At 40.6% G+C, this 20836-nt stretch overlaps 1 protein-coding gene across 2 annotated transcripts in view; it reads left to right on the forward strand.

Annotated features, from left to right (window-relative positions):
• Positions 1–7713: 7713 nt before the first annotated feature.
• PDLIM4 (PDZ and LIM domain 4) overlaps positions 7714–20836 on the forward strand; it is a 97213-nt gene continuing 84090 nt past the window's right edge. For both annotated transcript variants that reach the window (XM_051978226.1, XM_051978227.1), the window contains exon 1: positions 7714–7953. In XM_051978226.1, the coding sequence (XP_051834186.1) occupies positions 7744–7953 (210 nt within the window). In that variant the 5' untranslated portion in view covers positions 7714–7743. The remainder of the gene's footprint in view (positions 7954–20836) is intronic.

Below are 20836 nucleotides of genomic sequence, written 5' to 3' on the forward strand. Positions count from 1 at the left end.
TCTGCTGAGAACTGGCTCTCCTTTCTTCTTTTCTCCCTATCTCAATCACCAAATTCTGAGTACTCTCCCTCATTCTCAAAACCACAGTAACATTTACATTTTATTTACTATAACAGTATATTGAAATTAAAAAAAAAAAAAAACAACCAATGAATTTTAAAGCCAGGAAAGCTGTTAAAAAATCAAATTCACTTTCCCCTCTTCCCATTTTAGAGAAAGGGAAACAGAAAAGAAATGCACCTAAAATTGTTCCTAGTAACAGATCCAGGCCTCCTGATCCAGGGATCTCTACTTTGTGTGGGAAGTGGTCCTGTTTTGTGTGTTTGTTACATGTGTCAATATGATGTATTTCAACTCATCAACTTTCTGGAGTAGGAAATGGTGGTGCTTCCCTTTGCCCAGTACCTAATCCAGTTCTCATTACAAAGAGGAAATTTGCCTTTGTGAGGGTGAGTATTTCCACCTTCACCCCAAGTAAAATGATCACAGAAAACTCAGATATCTCAATTGAATCAATGAAAAGTAAGCTAAGTATGAATAAATCCTTAATGAAATGGGTTTGGGTTCCTAAATGAGAGTATATGATGTGATGCTACATAAGACATGTTTTGTGACTGACCAAAGAGAATCAATCATGTTCTATAAGGTTATTTATAAGAACATTAAGCTCTTCCAGGACTGAATCAGTTGAAAGGTGATTGTATGTAGCAAGGAAGGACTTCTGAGATGGAATTGCCTTTGGGGAAGTATGTTTCTCACCTTTCTCTCTTGCCTCCTATTGATTAAATATTGGTCTTGTGAACTCCTCAAGGTGTGAATAATAGTGTCCCCAAAGTAGCTGTGACCTTCAGTAGCATCTGCATTAAGAGCTGAGAAACATACCAAGCACAAACTTGACATATCAAGAAAAGGTTGCTTTTAAATTTTATAAGAGCTCAACCCTTAGAGCCCAGAAGAGCTACATCTAAGGAGAACTTTATGAGGATTCCATAAAGGAAAGAGTCACCTTTTTTTCTTACAGGTTCCCTACATGTGTGTTTCACTATTATCTTACTTTAAGTTTGGGACCTTGTATATGCAAGGGAAGAATATGCTTCAAATTTGAAAGGATTGTTTCTGTATCAGTGATCCTGACTATACCTGCTTACTAAATGCCTCTTCTAAAAACTAATTAAGTATGTCTAATAATCAGGGGAAGGAAGACAGGGAAACTCATGAGTATAAGAAAAATCTTAAGTCCCTCAAGGTTTTCCTTTAGAACTTTGAGGAGAGTAGTAGTGAATCCCCTTTCTGTTGTCCTGGCTTGCCAAATTTAGTAGTAGTTGGGGAAGTAATCTACAGGAGTACTACTTCTTACTTGAGAAAGTCACTATTAGAGTGTTACATTCCTTTAATACCTTTTGGGCTTGGATAAAGGAGTGGGGTGGGGAGAGGAAGAGAAGAAAGGGAAAAAAAGGGAAGAAAGGGAAGAGGCAGCTGATTGTAATTCTGGCTAAAGCATTTAATTTCATGGTCTTCAGGTAACTCTCTAAGACAATAAGTTGCCTAGCAATTGATGAATCTGCTTTATAAAAGGGAATTCCTTACATCGGTGAAATCTTCCTCCCTCCTAAAAATAGTTTGTTAAAAGGTTTGTATTATTATCCAGTATTTACTGATAGTTACACTTCCAATCTTCAAGGTGTAGCTCAAATGTTATCCTCTCCAGGGCAAAAATGATTTTTATTTCTTTGAATCACACACAGCACTTTGTATTTCAGATTCAAGGATTTGTGATTCCATCAGCATGGATATTCCCTTCACTAATTCCCCACCCAGGACTTCTTATGAGGGACTTGTCAGGCAGTTTCCAGGAATACCCCATTGTACAGCCAATCTGCACAAAACTGCTATGATTTCCAGAGAGAAGAAGAGGGAGGAACTCCGGCAACCCAGTTCAGTGGCATTTCCCCCATCCATTACTGCAGAAACAAGGGCACTCTGAGGGCACAAGCTTATTTCACTGACTCTGGGAAACTAACCTTGCCCAGGTCTTTCTTTCATTGCCCATGGTTCAGGAGCAGAAACAGAGTCCAGCATATATTTGGCCAGAAAATGATTGGGATGAAAGATTGATTGAGTCATTCTTCTCAAAGTCAGTTCCTGGCTGTGAGCCTCTCACACCTTCTCCATCCAAAGAAAGCAGCTGGTGATAAGGCCTTCAAGCCATTGAGCAGGGAGAACTGGGAAAAGCTGCCGGAAAGCTTCTCTTCACCTCTCTCTACTGGACAGTCAAGCTTGTGGCTCAAGAGGGATGAAGGGAAAATATAGACAAAGATAGAGGTGGTGAAAGACAGAGCAATATAGACATCACAGAGGTCTAGAAAAAGACACAAAAGGGGAGCAGGGTAAGAAGCCCCACAATATCTTCTTTGTTTTCCCTAAACCACTCCAATGAGCTTAGAATTCTTTTTTTTTTTTAATGGAGCTTTTTATTTTCAAAATATATACATGAATAATTTTCCACATTCATTCCTACAAAACCCTGTGATCTAATTTGTTTCCTCCCTTCCTCCACTCTCTCCCCCAGTTGGCAAGTGATCCAATATATATTGAACATGTACAATTCCTCTCTATATATTTCCATAAATATCATGCTGCTTTAGAAAAATAAGATCAAAACAGGAAAAAAAAATGAGAAAGAAAACAAAATGCAAGCGAGCAACAACGAAAAGAGTGAAAATCCTATGTTGTGATCCATATTTACTTCCCACAGTCCTCTCTCTCTGGGTGCAGATGGCTTTCTTCATCACAAGATCATTGGAACAGGTCTGACTCACCTCATTGTTGAAAAGAGCCACATCCAATAAATTGATCATTGTATAATCTTGTTGCCATGTACAATGATCTCCTGGTTCTGCTCACTTCACTCAGCATCAGTTCATGTAACTTCCTCCAAGCCTTTCTAAAATTATTCTGCTCATCATTTCTTATTGAACAATAATATTCCATAACATCCATATACCATAACTTGTTCAGCCATTTTCCAACTAATAGGCATCCTCTCAGTTTCCAGTTTTTGAGTTTAGAATTCTTTCAGAATTCCTAGCTCTAATCCATGTGTGACACATTCATTCTCCTCTTCCCCAATGTCAGCTAGATTTAGCCCAGCTTCTAAACCCTATCTTTTCTATATCATTCTCTCACTATTTCCAGAGTGATATCTATCCACCTCCCCTTGACCTCTAAACTGGCTCCACATGCCTGAGAATTCTCTAAGATCCTGGCCTGGACCTGTCTCTCTTTGATTCCCTTATATTGGGGGAGAGCTCTGAAGGAAGGGACTGTTCCTAATCTTTCTCTGTTGCCTCACAGTAGCTCCACATAACGCTGTAAGAAAAGTACAAAATTGTTGGCTAATGGCTACTTTCCACCAGGAGTGAGAACAGGACAGATTGTCCAGGAGAACATGAAGTTTACTTGATCCTTTCTTAGAGTTTAGGATGCCAAGACCTACGAAGGTTAATAATATCCCCCACAGTTTTCAGGAGGAATAAGAGCTGACAAGTTATTTCAGAGTACTTCCTGTGTGAGTACTTCTACCTTAAGGCTTGGGGATGGTTGATTTGATAGCACTCTCTAAGGATAAATCCGGATCTTGATTTTTAGCATAAGAATGTGTGTTCATGGGCAAGTTAGTTCACTTCTTACCAGGAAAATAAATGGATTATACTAGATGACCCCTAAAGTCTTTTTCAATTCCAAACCAACCAATCATTCAACAAACATTTGTTATACAGCTGCTATTAGACTTTGTGTCACCCAGAAAGGTGAATGGACTCTGAGACTTTTGGGATACTGAAGTTCCTTCTTCCCAGAAGGAAGTGTATAGTATCGTAGATTTATATTACATTTCCAAAGGATGAATAAGGTCAATGAGGGCAGGCACAATTTTACCTTTTGTTTCCCCATTAGACGCAAAGTCTAATAGTAGCTTTCTGAGATTTTAGATTGAACCAGAGATATAGTTTTGATTTCTGTACAGATGGACCTGTGAATTAGGACAATAGATGATTGTATGGGAAAGATGTGGAGATTTCCATAGTTAGAAAAAGAGCTATAGAGGCACTATCAACTATGATTTCTAGCTGGGGGGGGGGGGAGAGAGAGAGAGAAAGACAGATAGACAGACAGACACAGAAACAGACACAGACACAGACACACAGAGAGAGACAAAGAGAGGGGGGTATAGAGAGAGGAGGGAAGGAAGAGAGAGAAGGAAAAGAAAGAGAAAGAGAGAGGGAGGGAGGGAAGGAGAGAGACACTCAGGCAGGCAGATAGAGAGGTGGGGGGGGAGACAGACAGGCAGAGAGAGGAGAAGGGAAAGAGACAGAGAAAGGAAAAGAGAAGGAAGAAAGAAAGAGAGGAGAGAGACAAGTAGTAGAATAGAAAAAGAGAGACAGATTCAAAGAGATTCAGAAAGAGATAGAGAGGTAGAGAGACAGAAAGAGAGGGAGAACAAATAATTGAAGGGGCACAATAGAAATCAAGGAAAATGAAAGAAAGGCTGGGATAAGGAAAAGTAATAGAAAAGAATTAGAATGGGAGAAGACAAACTCTGGTCCTAATTTTCCACTCTGAATCACTCTACAAGATGACAGAATTCTGGTTTTTATGATTGACAAAATTATCCCCAGAATACTATGACCAGAATAAATGAATGACAGAGAACAGAGGACCTTCCCTTTTTGTGGGACCCAGCAACTTTAAAAAGAATGGGATATTTTAGTTGGTTACTACTCTACTCTACCTTTCTATCATGTTCTCTGGAACTCTTGTTCCCTAACACAAATTACTCTTATATCTAATTTTCTATGGGTAAAATATTTCCATTAAATAGAATGTAAGCTCCTTAAGGCAAAGACTAATTCTTTTTTGTCTTTGAATTCATCCCACTCCTTCCTTGACAGTGCCAGGAGGAAAGGGTAAGGAACTCTAAGGGGTTTTTAATTGGTAATGTGAGGGAAGAAAGAGTTTAAGTATGTATGAAAAAAAGTCTGGAAAACTGATATAAGTAGAATAGTGAATCAATTAGGAAGATTTAAAAAAAGAATTACCTTGTTGCAGTGAGGGCCTAGTTGAAATTATGTAACAGGATTTTTAGTGAATTCAGATCAGAATTCGTTCATAATTTTTCTACCGCTTTGTTCAGTAGCATATGAGTAAGAGAGAAGGCATGATGGTGCTTGACAGGTCTAATCATTTATAGAATAAGAGACAAGGGACTTTGAGAGAAGAGGATACTGTTGAGTTAAACTGCTTTGCTAACTGACAAAAATGGAAAAGGAAAAAGTGTTGCCAGTATTGATGATGTGGGAAAGAAATGAGAGGTCGAAGGATTGAAGTTCATGGTGAGGATGAGGCATTGTAAGGCAAAGACAAAGATGAAAATATAACATTATGATTAAATAGAGGGAATTTCAGAGTTCATGAACATGGAAGTAGAACTCTTGTGGATAATTGTAAGATCAAAGATATGATCTGTATATTATGCTTATGTAACATAATTTATTTATCTATTCTCTAGGTAAACAAGTTCCCCCTTAGTTTCTAATTTGGAGTTATTACTTCTTAAAAAAATGCTAAAGATGTCTGTACATTTAGGTCCTTTTCCTGTGGTGGAATTGGATCAAAGGAAATATAAAAATTAATAACTTTGAAAGTATATTTCTAAATTACTTTCAAGAACACCAACAGTGCACCAGTGAGACCCTTTAATTACTTATTTTCCTCTTGGGTCACCTTTCCATTTTCTGAAGTAGGACTTTAGTGTTGCTTTAAATTTCATATCTCTAAATATTAATGATCTGAGTATTTCTTTCCCCAAATGGTTGTCGATAGCTTAGGTTTCTTCTTTTGAAAACTGCTTATTTATATTCTTTGCCAAATTACCCCCTTGGGAAAAGGATCTTAGCCTTATCAATTTGAAACAATTTTTTTGTACCTAAGATGAGATCTTTATCGGAGAAACTTGATGTAAAGATTTCCCCAGTCACTTAGGTTTGTTCATGCAAAATTTTTTTTTAACATTTTTGCAATCATATTTGTCCCTTTTATCTTTTATGATTCTCTCTGTCAATTTAGTTATGAATGCTTCTTCTGTTCTTAGGAGTGGAAAGTTAATTTCTTTATTACTCCAGGAACCATTTGTTCTAACACCAACTTCTCTTGTATCTAATTTTCCATGTACAAACTGTTTTTGCCCAAAAGAATGTAAGTTCCTTAGAGCAAAAAGTCCTGATATCCATTAGATTGTTAAAAACTATTTGTTTAGTAAAATTTAAACATATCATATACATATAGATATCATGTACATATATGTACATTGTGGAATCATGTCTGACTCTTCCTGACTCCATGGACTATATTGGTCATAGGGTTTTCCTGGCACAGATACTGGAGTAGATTGCCATTTTCTTCTCCAATGGAGTAAAGTAAACTGGTTAAGTGATTTGCCAAGGATCACAAAGCTAGTTTCTGAGGTAGGACTTGAACTGAATCTTCCTGACTCCAGGTCCAGCCCTCTATCCACTGAGCCACTTAGATGACTCCAATATATACATAGGTATGTGTGCATGTATGTTTACTATATCTGCCCTTAACCAGGAACCTTGTGGCCAGACCATCCCTAGCCTCCTCATTTCTACTCTCCCAGCCTTCCCCAAGATATCCAGAAAGCTCTCAGCCACCTAAGATCCCAGAGCACTGCCTTTTGTCCCGTCCTAAACTTCTTCACTGCTATTTGGAGCAGTCTGGAATCCAGTCCTTTAAATCCAGGGTGCAAAAAGTACCTATGGAAAGAGGTGGGGTAGGAAACACAATGACCCGTGGAACTCCCTAAGGAAGAGGGGATTTCCTAACCTGAAGTTTCCTGGGGAATTTCCCCTAGAAACTGGCATCAGCTCTATCTCTTGTCTTCTACACAGGATAGTTAGAGTTGCGAGCTGTGGGGAGGTAGAGGAGGCAAAAGGGGAGAGGCAGCCGGATGAATAGAGCAAATAAAAGTAGCTGTCAGCTCAAGGGCCTTTAATCATCCAAATATGCCGGGAGGAAGCCGGGTGGGTTGATGAGTTAGTCACTGTCCTCGGGACTTCCTACTTTCCAAAAATGCAGACTTTCCCGGAGACTGGAAATCACTTGTCTGAGCAATGCTCATTTTAAATGGTTTCTAGATTACCTAGGCTTCGATTATCTGCACTCCTGCCCCTGAGGGCGGTGAAGCAAGGATGCCCCCGAAGTCGCGGGTTCCTCGAGGGTACTTGGCTTTTTGGCTGAGGAATTGCGGGGTAAGGGGTGCCCAGGACTTCCTCCTAGTATCTTGTAACCTTGCGTCTCGCAGGTGTGCAATCCAGACATCCCAGGGCTGCCATTTCGAATCCCGACTAAATTAGAAGGAAGGGGGGGAAGGTGATGGAGAAATGAGGGAAGGAGAAAGAAGTGGGTCCTGGGACAGATGAGTTGGGAAGTTCGGGGAGCTCTGAAACCCCGCTACCTCAATTTGATTTCTATCCCAGCGGGAGAGGGAAATCTCCCCGAAATTTCCCCGGATTTTGTCTGACCTGTCAGAATCTGAAATCAAGGCTTTGGGAGTGACTGGCTAGGGAGGCGTTCCCTGGGCTGGAAGAAGGAGGGGGGAGAGGGAAGAGAAAGAGGAGAGAGGGAAGGAGGAGGAGGAGAGAGGGGAGGGGCTGGAGCAAGCAGGGGATGCACCGGAGCCGACCAAGGGGCCCCGGAGGCAGCAGCGGCAGCTGCGGCAGTGGCGGGATCGCGGCGGCGGCCCCTAGTGTACTGCCCCCCGGTGTCCGGGCCCCCGGAGACGCCATGCCCCACACAGTCACTCTCCAAGGCCCCTCACCCTGGGGCTTCCGCCTGGTGGGCGGCAAGGACTTTAGTACCGCGCTCACCATCTCCCGGGTGAGTCCGGGGCCCGCGAGAGGGAATCCTGGGGAGGGGGATTCTAGGAGGGGTTCCCTGGGAAGGGTCCCGAGACAAAGGCACTTGCAGACCTAGCTGGGATGGGGGACAAACACAGAGCGGCGATCTGTGGCTGGGGCCGCTGTAGTGAGGGAAGGTGAAAAACTGCCAGTGTCCACCGCTGGCCTCTGAGCCTCTGTCGCGAAAAACCCTCTTCCAGGATTTCTGCCCGGTTAGCGCCTGCTGGGGGAAGGAGGCACCCGTGTCCGTGGTCTGTGTAGATTCTAGCTGCGGAGCTTAAGGACCGCGCTGGGCGCGATGCTCCAGGCGCTCACTGTTCCGCGCTGCGCCCCGCCCGGAGCCAGTCGGACCCGCCAACCCTGCCCGGCCAAGGAGGTCTGCAGCCTCTGTCCCCGTCTCCGTCCTATTATAACGCCTACAGAACTCACTTTGAGTTCCCAGGATGTGCCTTTCTGACCAAGTGTAATTGGATCAAAGGAGTCACAACTCTTTTTGGTCCTAACCAAACTGGACTCCCAGTGGCATTGAAACTGTCATTCGTGGGGTCTTTGAGGTCCGGGTTCACAGGAGTACCCTCCCTAATCCCCCAAACTCCCTCCGGATTTGGCTGGATGCTTCTCCGTCTCTCTCACAGCGCACCCCCCTGACCTCTCCGGGACCCAGGGAGAAAGTGATGAGGAATGTGCCCTTGGCGGGTGAGGTCTGCCTGCAGTTTGTTTCTTGCGAAGAACAGACAGCCTTACTTACAGTGCAGTCCCCTCACACAATCAATCTTAGCTACTAGAAGAATCATAGCGCCCAACAGGGTGACGGGCCTTCTGTTGGGTGGTGGGAAGGAAACTGAGAAAGGGACCTGATTCTTTAGGAAGCTGGTAAGCCGATGGGGAAACAGTGCCCCTCCCCGGGGCTGCTTGTTTAGGAAGAGAGAAGGGGCCAGCAGCAGCCTTGGCAACAGGTGATCCTCTAATGTAAGTGGTCACTTTTCGAATATTTTCTATTGGGGAAGATGCAGAACAACACTGGGCCTACAATCCGTAGGTCCGTGCCCCTAAATCCTTTGCTACAAATTTATGTTAAAGAAATCACTTGGTTTTGGGGCTTTCTTCCTCCCCGCTCCGCAAGTTCCCCAGAGGCTGGGGCGTTTTTCCTTATTCCCTTTTTTTTTTTTTTTTTTGGATCTCCAGTCCCAAACACAAAATTGTGCACAATAGTACTTAATAAATTTGTGTAGAGTGGGATTCTGCTTGTTTTGGTGGAGACGATGCTGCAGCTCTACCCGTCTGGCGGGGCGAAGGGCAGTGAGAAATCTGAAGCCTCCTCTCCTACCCTGTTAAGTGAGGACAACTGCACGGAAGACGACGTCTGTCCCTCCCCCTCCTCGCAGCCCCACCCCCACCCCCCCACCCCCAGCTGCTCAGGAGGGCAGGAGCAGGTCACACATTTGCAGAAGGTGTTCACATCTCCATGTCAGCTCCTGTTTAATCAGCTTCACTGACCTTACGAGCTGGCAGTGGGAAGGAGGCAGTGTTTGCCTTGTTTCTGAGAGAGGCAGGGACTGGACTGTGGCCCAGAGCTGGAGATGGCTGTAGAGTTTTTGTCTTTGGGAAAATCCTGTGTCCTTGGAGCTCTGTAGGCTTCTAATCCATTGGAACAGAGGGAATAAAATGGCCCATAAAACTGCCATCAGCCTCGAGAGAAAACCCAGCTGTGAAAGGATGGAGTTTTCCTTTTTCTATAAACAGAAGAGTGTTCATGAAATCTACACCGGCTGGAAGGGTAAAGGGCTCCAGAGTGCCTGAGTGAGGGTCACACAATGCAGTTTGGAAACAAGCTGCTTGTTGTGCTGGTCTTGTCTGAGCCCTTAGTCTCCTTTAGCAGAAAGATCTGTGGTGTAGGGGAGTAGGTTTCAAGGCAGCTGATGAAGTTTGACTAGCTGCTCATGCAGAGTGAGCTGAGGAACACAGACATCTGTTAAAACAACACAAACTAGATATGCCCATGGGGGAGTCCTTGGCCTTCCAGGCATCAACATTTAGACTAAGGAATTTCACAGACTGCTTGGGTTGGGGATGCAAGGCCTAGAGGGCTCTCATTCTGGTATGATCTTAGGAATTTGCCCCATTGGAAAGAATTGCATGGAAAGAAGCTATTTCACTCTAAAAAACCATGAAAATACTTCCAAAAATCTTGTGGGACTTGGAAGCCTTCAAAATCTAGCTCAATTGTCTTTAAAAACTCTTGGTTTTGTTGATATTTTGTTTTTACATCATCATTTTCAATTGTATCCTTCCCCTTCAAATACCCAGCAATCAAAATTTAATATGAAAGAGAGGAAACACACAGATATACAGACACAGACACATGTACCTTGTCTGGCAATATATGAAGTATTTCATACCCATTGTTCCCCACTTCTGCAACACAGGGAGGTATATTTTACCCTTTATTTTTGTAACCAAAAAGAGTGGAGATGATTTGTAAGTGCTACATTCACTCACAGAGGAAAAAAATATCAGGTAAATCAGGAAGGTCCAATGGTTCATAATTAAATGAATTGATTTCAGGTAGGTAGATCTTGCATTACAAGAAAAAATGTTCTGTGTCAGGGAGGATTCAAATGATTGAACTCCACTTATATGCAGTGGTAGAGAGAGGAGTTCTGGATAAGAGGTGGCAACTGGCTCTGACATCATTGATAAAGTAAGGTCCAGAAGGCCTCAGCCAGGTGTGCCTAGGGGCCTGGAATTCCCTATCTCTGCTCCTGTGACCTTATTTGTACTACCTCCTGGATGAGCCCATTCATTATGACACTTATCACTCATGGCAGAATGGAAATCAGTGAGAGGTTACTAAGACCAAGAGGAGGTGCATTTTCTCTACTTTTCTCAGCCCAAAACTTTGTCATTATAATTACACAGCTTTAATCTCTGATCTGTTTGGTCTTTAGGTTTATAATGTTGTGTACACTGCCAGAGAGTCACTGTCTCTGGGAAAATATGAAACGGAGGGCAGGAAGCAAGCAATAGTCAAGGAGTAAAGCAAGCAATATGGTTTTATGGGAAGAGCACTGAACTCAAAGTCCAAAGACCTGGATTCAAATCCACTTCTGTATAACTGTGCAACCTTGGTTCCTTATCTGTCAAGTGAGGGGATTGAAATTAGGTTGTCTCAAAGGTCTTGATTATTTTCTGCTCCATTTGGAATCAACAAATCTACAAAATCTTCAGCACTCTATTTTCCCCAGTAGTAAGTTTAATTTAAATTGTCCTTGCCTGTATTAAAAGTAGCTTAGATCAGCCAAACACTGAGTTTATGCTTCATGAATTTATGCCCCAGTCTGAGTGGCCATATATGGACTGAGAAATGAATAATACTTCTGGAGCTTCATTGTCCGCTTTATTGCTACTCATCTGTATCCTAGAAGAAGGATCAACACTGGAAGATTATAGGGGGAGTCACTAGCAAATAGGGCAGTTTCTAAGATCTATGCAACACTTATTTCCTTTAATAGAATGTTTAATGGCAGGAGTACTCTCCAAAGGCATGTGGGCTGTGGCTTTATCGGAGGCTCCTGGTGCTGGATGTACACATGTGCTTACTGTGACCAAGCAGGGTTTAGGGTTTTGGCACAGGGTGGGTGCTGCTAGGTTACCACAATTGTGAAGTGGCTCTTGAAGCAAACAATTTACTAATATTAGTGGAATGCTGAGCTTTGTCTCAGCATACAGTTACTCAGAGAGGAAGCTGGTGAGATGCTCAGGACTTTAATTGTCTCTAGGATTTCAATCCACTTCAGAGGAAGCTACCTATTACACAAATGGGAAAGTGTAAATCAGCTGCTCTGGGAGCAAAGGGGAGGTTTGGCTTTTAAGTTCATCCACATGGGTGCTTTTCAGAGCTTAGACCTTAGAAGCAGGGTGTGGCCAGGATGCGAAGATTTTGTGTTTAGTCCCTCTGGTTGGATGTAGGCAATGTCAGACCCAGGCAAAATAGTAGAATTTATTTAAATCTAGGACATAAACAAGAAATTCTGTAGTTCCAGTGTCTCATTGTACAGAAAAGTAAATTAAGGCCAGAGAGGACAAGTGATAGGATTCATCATCCTTTTCATTTCACTATTCCTCTCAAAAAAAGTATTATACATGTACATTCATTTTTTTAAAACATATTTTCTTATAAATCATGTTGGGAGAAAAAAATCAGAATAAAAGGGGAAAACCATGAGAGAAAAAAAAAAGAAAAAGGGAAAAAAGTGAATATAGCATGTGTTGATTTATGTTCAGTCTCCATCATTCTCTCTCTGGATGCAGATGGTGTTTCTCATCCAAAATTTTTTTGGATTGCCTTGGAGAAAAACCAAATCTGTCATAGTTGATGATCGCACAATCTTGCTCTCTTACTATGTACAATGTTTTCCTGGTTCTGCTTGTTTCGCTCAGTATTAGTTCATGTAAATGTTTCCAAGCCTTTCTAAAATCAACTTGTTCATCATTTCTCTCAAAACTCTAGAGGCCCTTGAAGCTAGGACCTAGTGTCTTGCTGAAAGCCATTGCTCATATTCATGAAGGATTTGCTTCCCGTTGAATTGGCTATTTTAGGTTCCTTAATAATCTTTGGATAAATTTGCAACTTGTGTCTGTGAGGCCCAGGTGTCCCTCTCTCTTCGTGATGAGACAACTCTGTACCATTCAAAAGTGAGTGTCCCCAGAGGAGAGCTTGGTAAAGGTTTTTAGTTTAGTTTAGTTTTTTCCCTACCAGGATTTCCCATTTTTTCAGGTGGGGAAGCTGAGGCACAATTTGGCCAAATCATTTCTCAAAAGAATGTCAGGTACAAAAAACAAAAGGAAGGTAAAAAGGTGTGACTTCCATTCCTGGTGAAAAAATATTTTATAGACTCTAATCTAAAGTGGATTTAAGTCAGTGCTAAACAAACACTTACATTTCTTTGTTCTATTGTTCCAAGCTAACATACCAAGGCTGTCTCTTTGGCCCTGCTCCAGTGTTTCTCTAGCACAGCTTGATCCAGCCCAGGTGGACCTCCTGGGCATCTGGGCCACATCTACCTAGCATTTTGGACTTGCTTCATAAACTCATCGAAATGCTCAGCTATGGCACTTAATGTTAAGAGTTTGGAGGGCAGCTGGGAAGTGAAATGAACGGATAGTGAACTTTTCCTAGAGTCAGGAGGACCCAAATCCAAGTCTACTTATTAACTGGGGTGACACTTATTAGCTGAGCAAATCCTTTAACCCAATTGCTTAAAAAAAAGTTTGGGAGAGGCACCGGGTCAGAATGGCTAGTAAATTAGCTTTCAGAGTTTCAAAGAAGGCCTGGGTTCTACTCCTGGCTCTTAGACACACTGTTTATAATACTGCCAGCAAATAATTGAACCTACCTTGCCTCTTTGGGAAACTTTTTAAGATTAAAAATTGTGGGACAAATTGCCCTCTGTCCTAGTAGGAGGAATTTCTTTCCTGAGAGTCCTCTTTACAATGAATGAAGTCATAGTTCTGGATCAAGAAAAATTACAGAGGGGAGGAAAAGCAAATATAAGCTGCCACCCAGTATTCAAGTTCCCATCCCATTCTTTCTTCCTTGTTGAAAAAGCAGAAAATAAAGGACTGAAAAGAGAAAAATGAGATTGACACTGATAATGTCACCCAGTGAGTCAATGGCAAGACCAGGGCACTGCCTACATTCTGTTACAGATTCTTAAAGATTCCTAAAATCTCATTGAGTCACTGCCCTGCTGAAAAATTTTCAGGAACTACCTAGTGCCTTTGGAATAAAACGAAAATTTCTTTAGCTTTTCATTTAAAGCCCTTCACATTCTAGGTCCAGCCTACCTTTTCAGACTTATTTCACCTTGTTCCCCTTTACACACTCTTTATTATTAGCTAATAGGCTTTCTTGCTTCTCCCCAAACTCAGAATTTACCTTCCTTTAGGCCTTTGCATGAACTCTCTCTCTATGAACTTAAATTTTTTAGAACTTTTAGTTTCCTTCAAGTTTCCTCAATTAAGGTGCCTACTTCTTATTGAAAATCTTTCATATGCCCCTAGCTTTCTGTGTTTTCTCTCTCATCGTTCTCACTCCTACTTAGAAGGAATTAGCTTGGTGGCTTCTTTAGGAACAATCCACAGAGTCTGCAGTCAAGAAGACCTCAATTCAAATCCAGCCGCAGACACTTTTTAGCTAGCTATATGATCCAGAAGTCATATTGAAAGGATCAAATGAGATAATTATTGTAAAGAGTTTAATACCCTTACACATAATTGGTGCTTAATATTTTTTCCTTTCTTCTTTCTTTCCTTCTCCTCTCTCCTCTCCCTCCCTCCATTTCTCCCTTTCCTTCCTTTCTTCCTTCCTTCCCTTTTTCCTTCCTTCCTTCCTTCCTCTTTCCCTCCCTTCCATCCTTTCTCCTTTTTTCTTTCCTGGCAGGAATTCTTTATCAGTTTATCTTTGTATCACTAGAACCTTGTCTTATATCTAGTTCAGTGTATCTGGACTTGGCAACAAGAGGACTGAACTTTGCTCTAGGCTTATTTGTAACTAATTCTGGAGGTTGATCAAATATTTTATCATCAGCCTCTATGACTATGCATAGAATTTTTCTCCCTTCTCACTTCTGCCTCTTGGTCCTCCTGACCTCCTCTGCTTCTTTGGTCCTCTGTTCAAGGCCCAGTTAAGGACCACTTCCTTCAACGGTCTTCTCTGATTTAACCAGCAATTAGTGAGAATCCCCTCTCCTCTCTAAGCACAGTATATTTCATCTGTATATTTGACAGGAATTATCATTTTTGCCTTTCTTTCCCCAAGGCCTAGCCCAATGCCTAGTAAAATAAGACATTAGTGTTTGGGGTTTTTTGAATTTGGTTTGGTGTTTTTTTTTTTTTTTCCTCAATAGTATTTTATTTTTCCAGCTACATGTAAAGATAGTTTTCAACATTCATTTTTGTAAGATTTTAAGTCCCCATTTTTCTACCTCCCTTCCTTATCTCCCCCTCATCCAAGACAGAAAACAATTTAATATAGTTAAACATGTACAATCATTTTGAATACATTTCCATATTTGTCATATTGTGAAAGAAAAATCAGAACAAAAGGGAAAAACCAGAGAAAGAAAAGACAGAAAAAAAAAAAAGAATGAAAATACCATGCTCTGTTCCACATTCAGTCTCTATAGTTCTGTCTCTGAGTGTGGATGGCTTTTCCATCTCCAGTCCATGAAATTGTTCTGGATTACCAATTGCTGAGAAAAGCCAAGTCTATCATAGCTGAATAACAAGATCACATAATCTTGTTATTATTGTGTGCAGTGTTTTTGGTTCTGCTCCCTTCACTCAGCAAGTGAATGTTTGTTGATTGATTACCATAATCGTGAGCAAATCACTTAGGATCATAGGATCAAAAATTTAGAGCTAGAAGGGACCTTTGAGATTCTCTAAACTCCTGCCTCTCTCTCCCCCCCGCCCCCCATTTTACAAATAAGGAAATTGAGATGCATTGTGGTGAAGTCACTTTCCCAAAGTTATTCAGTTAACAAGTGACTGAGTCAGGATTTGAACCCAATCTTGTCTCTAAATGCAAGCTTTTCAATCAGGGTGATTGATTTCTTCATTGATCAGGGGTAGAGGCCAGAGCTCTGCTAAATTATTTTGAGCTGCTGAGTCAGATGAAACTCCACCCAGAGTCCTCCATGATCAGATCTAGAAAAATCCTTGTTTTTATTCTCCTTTCATGGGCTTTCCTTGTCCCTCCACAAACCAGATTTTCATTGCTAATTCTTTTTACCGAGCAGTTTTCTGATTAAGCCAGTTCCTTTGCGGCTTCTCCAACTTCCCCATGGAATGTAAGTTTTAACATCCTGCAAGCTCCTATTTACTCACAGTCTGCACCCTGCCTGGTGCTGATGTGAAACAAAAAAATACACCACTGCCACCCCCATCAAGTTAGTGCTAACTTCAAGGAAATGGCTTTGAGGCTTGGTTTGGGGCTTTTGCCAGTCTGTGAGTCAGGGTTTCAGGTTTTCCCAAATAGCTCCCGTTAAATTTTAGCAATAATTTGTTTTCCATGGTATAGCCACCGTCAGCCACTCTTTCCTTGCCTAGATTGGTATGGGCATCCATGAGCTAACTGACTTGACTTTCAGATGAAACCAGCATTACAGTGGGGTGAATGTCCCAAGCTGAGATGGGAATCAGGTATGGGAAGTCTAAGGAGGGAATAGTCAGGAGGATGGGCAGTTCACATCACAAAGCACATATTAAGTATCCACTGTGTGCAAATATGCCATTAGGCTATAGGAAAGATTAAAAGTTTAGTCAAATGTATAACATCTCCAGCCATCTAATCATCTAGCCTTCAACTGGAGATTGTAAATGGTGAGGACACTACCTCTAAAGACAATCCCTTTCACATTCTTCCAGTTCTAATTGTTAGGAAGTTTTTCCATATATGGATTTTAAAACTGCCTCCCTGCAATCCCCATCTACCCTTTGCTCCAAATTCTGTGCTCTGGGACCAAACAGAACTTGTCATATATCCATACCCATAGCCACATATGTACATACATAGACTTTCTCTGCTCATATCACAAGTGGCAAAAACATTTGCCATGAAACTGCTCCCACTAGCTTTCTGCTTGCAGGGAATAAAGACAATTTTTAGCTATGGCTCTGCATGCTACTGCAGCAGGAGCGACTAAAGCTTTTGATGAGAAGTAAAGCTTGCTCAGAAGACACTTATGAATTTTCTTAAACCATTAATAGTTAATACTGATTCCTATGGGTCTAATGTGGTTGCAGATATTGGTTACACATGGAATCTGCCCTCTTTCTCAGTGACTTTTGCCCTATAGAGAATTTAGTTTAATATTTGGTAGCTTCGTAGCACCTGAAAGGTCCCTCTAGTGCTTGTATTTGTATTTTGGGGCGGGGGGAGGGAGAAATAGATGGAGCCAGAAGCCTGCTTAACTAAACCTCACATTTGGCCATTGTGCTCAGCTCAGGAGCTAGGAGAGTTCTTGTTAAAGGCAAAAGTGTTCCCAAGAACCTCTATATGCCACTTACATAGTATCTGCTCAAGCTTGGGACCGTTGACTACAGCTGGAGACTTCCCTGTCCCTATCCCCCTTTCCTAAATACTATCATGTCTCAGCTTCCAAAGCAGAGAAGATGTATGAGTTATCCTAGTTTCTTGAAATGAAGAATTAATTTTTTTCTTCCTGATTTCAAACTAGTTTGGGTAATTGAAGTTAGTAAATAAATACCGCGATATTTAAAATATAAGGAAAGTCTATATAAAAAAAGCCAAGAGGCAGCCTCTGGTGGATATTGGACCAGCCTTTGAATCAGGAAAACTTGAATTCCAATCTAATATATGACTTCTATTGGCTGAGTGACACTACAAATTATAGAATCTCTCTGTGCCCTAAGTTGTTGTTTTTCATTCTTCATTTTCAGAGAAGTCCAATGACATCGTGAGAATGACCTTGACTTGCAAGTGAGTCAGATTTAAATGAGGTGGGACTATGAAACATTATCAACCTCACTCTTTCTTACAGTCATTAGAATCCAGTGGCAAGACAATAGTCAAGATGAGGAAAACCAAAAAAAAATTCCCGACTTTAACCTCACAAATTAATAGAGTCATCTTTGTTGCACAAGCTCCTTCATCTTTATCTAATTATTTCCATGTCATTCTGAAAGAATGAGATACTTCAGGAATTAATCTTATACATATGACAAATTCAAGCTGTAATTTAACTCTTGCTTGGATTGTGGAATGACTACAAATTCAGGTAAAAAAGCAAGATCTTTTCCATTTGCAGTTTAATACAATAATTCAGATATTATTAGTATTAACCTAATATTTATTGCAGTAACAAACTTGCACTGTTCCCCTTCCCTGATAAAGGAAATTTGCAATAAGAGGAAGAAGCAGGGATATGGTCATAATAGCATCAAAAGTGATCTTCTAGGTTCACATCTAAGGACACAGAATGACTCAATACAGAATAACAAGGTTAAAAAGCATCCTTAACTGTTTGAATTCCCCATTTTTTTTTGTTTTATGGAAATGCAATTATTTTTCCCCCACAGCTTGGTCAGTAAGTTTATGTATTAGCTGTTATAGAGTATACTCTATAGAATGTACTATAGAATATAATAGAATTGTACTTTCACAAGAGACAAGATTCATAGTTTAGTTTCTGGAACAGCCAATCTTACAATGTTACAAAGTTCCACTTCCATTTATAGGGTACCAAAGTCAGTCTCAGGATTTAACTGAGTGAGAAACATTCCTATTCAAAATGCCAGGATTGTCCTTTTAGCCTTTCCCAGGCATTACCACCTGTAATAATTGTTTCCAAAATGCACACGTTTGGGGCAGCATGTGGCATTTCCCTTGAATGGGAGACTATTAGCTTCATGACAATGCAAACAATCACACTTGAAATTAAACTCAGAATAATATCAGATCATCTCATACTCCAAATAACTTTAAGGCCACTTTTTCAGTGTATTAACAGCTTATATTGGGGCAGAAATTTTCCATAGGGATAGGGATAAAATCCCAGTCCAGTGGCAAGACAATTGTCAAGATGAGGAAAACCAAAGTGGTTCCTGACTTTAACCTCACAAATTAATAAATTCATTTTTTTGTATAGGTTCCCTCATCTTTATCTATTCTGCACAAAGGGTACTTCAGGAACTTAAGGCTTTTTATCAAAACAATGTTTATTAGAATAAGATACAAATTTTTAAAAAATAATTCAATTTAAATCAACAAATGTTGTGCCAGAGCACCTTCTGTGTAAGACCCTGTGTAGGGTAGAGGAGATATAAAAAGGAAAACAAGCCTTTATTCACAAGGAGCTAATAGTAGTTGTCTGAGATATGGGAGTATATACATGTTACCAAGTAACTGTGATACGAGAGTGAAGGAAATGCAAATAAAGTGTCAAACAATGTACAATAAAAAAAATAGCAGAGAAATAGATCACTTTTATCTGGGAAATTTGGAGGACATAGGTATGGGAAATCAGGAATGATTTCCTGAGAAAGATGACACTTCAGTTGATCCATGAAGGACTTTTTATAGTTTACAACTCACATGTTACACATGTTGTTATATATCATTTAGAAATTCCCTTTGAAAAATAATAATTGATACTCTTTTTTTTTTTGGCCAATTGATTAGTCTAAAAAGACACCTTCTAGAGTTGACTTTTAAGGAAGTTTAACCAGAGTACTAATCCAATGCTCACAGATGGTTAGAAGCTGGACCGAAAGGGGGAATGAAATCCTTCTTTTCTGTAAACCAGTTTCACTCAGTTTATTTTACTTGTACAGGCTGAACAGGAAGTTGTTTGTTTTCTCTCTGTAGTAGACAGTGTATGAATTTCTCTTCAGGGATTTTGCCTCATTTTCCAAAGATGAATCCTCTGACTTAATGCCAAGGCTACTTAACTCCAGACTTCTCACTTTCTCCTTTGTAAGTGAGAATAGAACTACACAGCTCCCTTCACTTCAGGGTTCATTGATCCAGTCCTCCCTTCTCTTATTCACTTTATTCAGAGTCAGCATACCCCATACTAATGCAGTCCCTTTCCTCTCTGGGGAGCCATCTCTCAGTGTAGTGTGGTGATTGGGAGCTGGAACTATGACACTGTTGAACTCACATGGTGATAAGGGGGAATACGGAGTTTCATTCCAACCTCCTTCCCAGACCTTGAACCAGTAGGCAAGGAAACTCGATATGTGGTGTTTTCCAAGGGGGGGGGGGGAGTGTCATAGGATCATAGATATGTAGTTGGAAGAAATCTTAACATATTCTAGCCCCCAGCTTCTTAAACTGTGGTTCACAACCTCAAAAAAGATCTCATAACCGAATGTGGGGTCATGAAATCATGATTATTATCAATAAATGTTTAATTTGCATTTCTATTTTATATATCTATATGCCCAAGATTACATAAAAATTTCTTGGGCAAAAAGAGATCATGAGTGGAAAATGTCTAAGAAGCCCTGATCTAACCCAATCCCTTCATCTTATACATGAAAAAAATGAGACCCAGAGAACATTGTCCTACGGTTACCAAAAGGGCATTTGAACTCAGTGATATAGCTAGTAAATTGTCATGGGACTTATCCTTAGAAAGAGAAACAATGGGAATGGAGGGCAAGGACATGGTATTCCCTAATTCACTAGCTAGTCACAAATTTTCCTGGTCAATCTTATCAACCATCAACCAATCTATAGTATTTACCCAGTACTCATTAGGTACAAGGCACAACATTTACTTTTGCTGTAGGAATGAAGAAATCAAGAATTCAGGGCACACCTTCAGAGTCTACATTTATCTGCCTTTCCTGGGGGGAGGGAAACACATTTAAATGCATTTTAGTTGGATGGTCATTTAATATTGAAAAATTTACTTTGAAAACATAGATTTGAGATCCAACATAATTATTTCTCTTCCAAAGTCCACATCATTTTATCCACTTTCCTGCAAGATGTTCTCTATTGAATTGCTTTCCTGATCACAGTTCAAAAGGATTTTACAATGAAATGCATTTTAGACAAATGGAGTCCTTGGTGAATTCCTGAAAGGATGAAATATAGAAGATGATTGATAAATTTTTGTTGGAATTCAATTGAATTCTGGAACCCAGAGTGAAAGTACTCTGGGAAAGATTAAAAACAAAACAAACAAAAAACCTGACCTTTTTAAAAAAAACCATAATGATGCAATTGTGAACTCTGATGAAATCACACCTAATCCTTTCACATTTTAGAGAGGAGAAAACTGAGTTCCCTGGAAGAATGACTTGCCTAAGAATACAAAGATAGTATA

This window comes from Antechinus flavipes, chromosome 2 (genome assembly GCF_016432865.1).
Source record: "Antechinus flavipes isolate AdamAnt ecotype Samford, QLD, Australia chromosome 2, AdamAnt_v2, whole genome shotgun sequence".
NCBI lineage: Eukaryota > Metazoa > Chordata > Mammalia > Dasyuromorphia > Dasyuridae > Antechinus > Antechinus flavipes.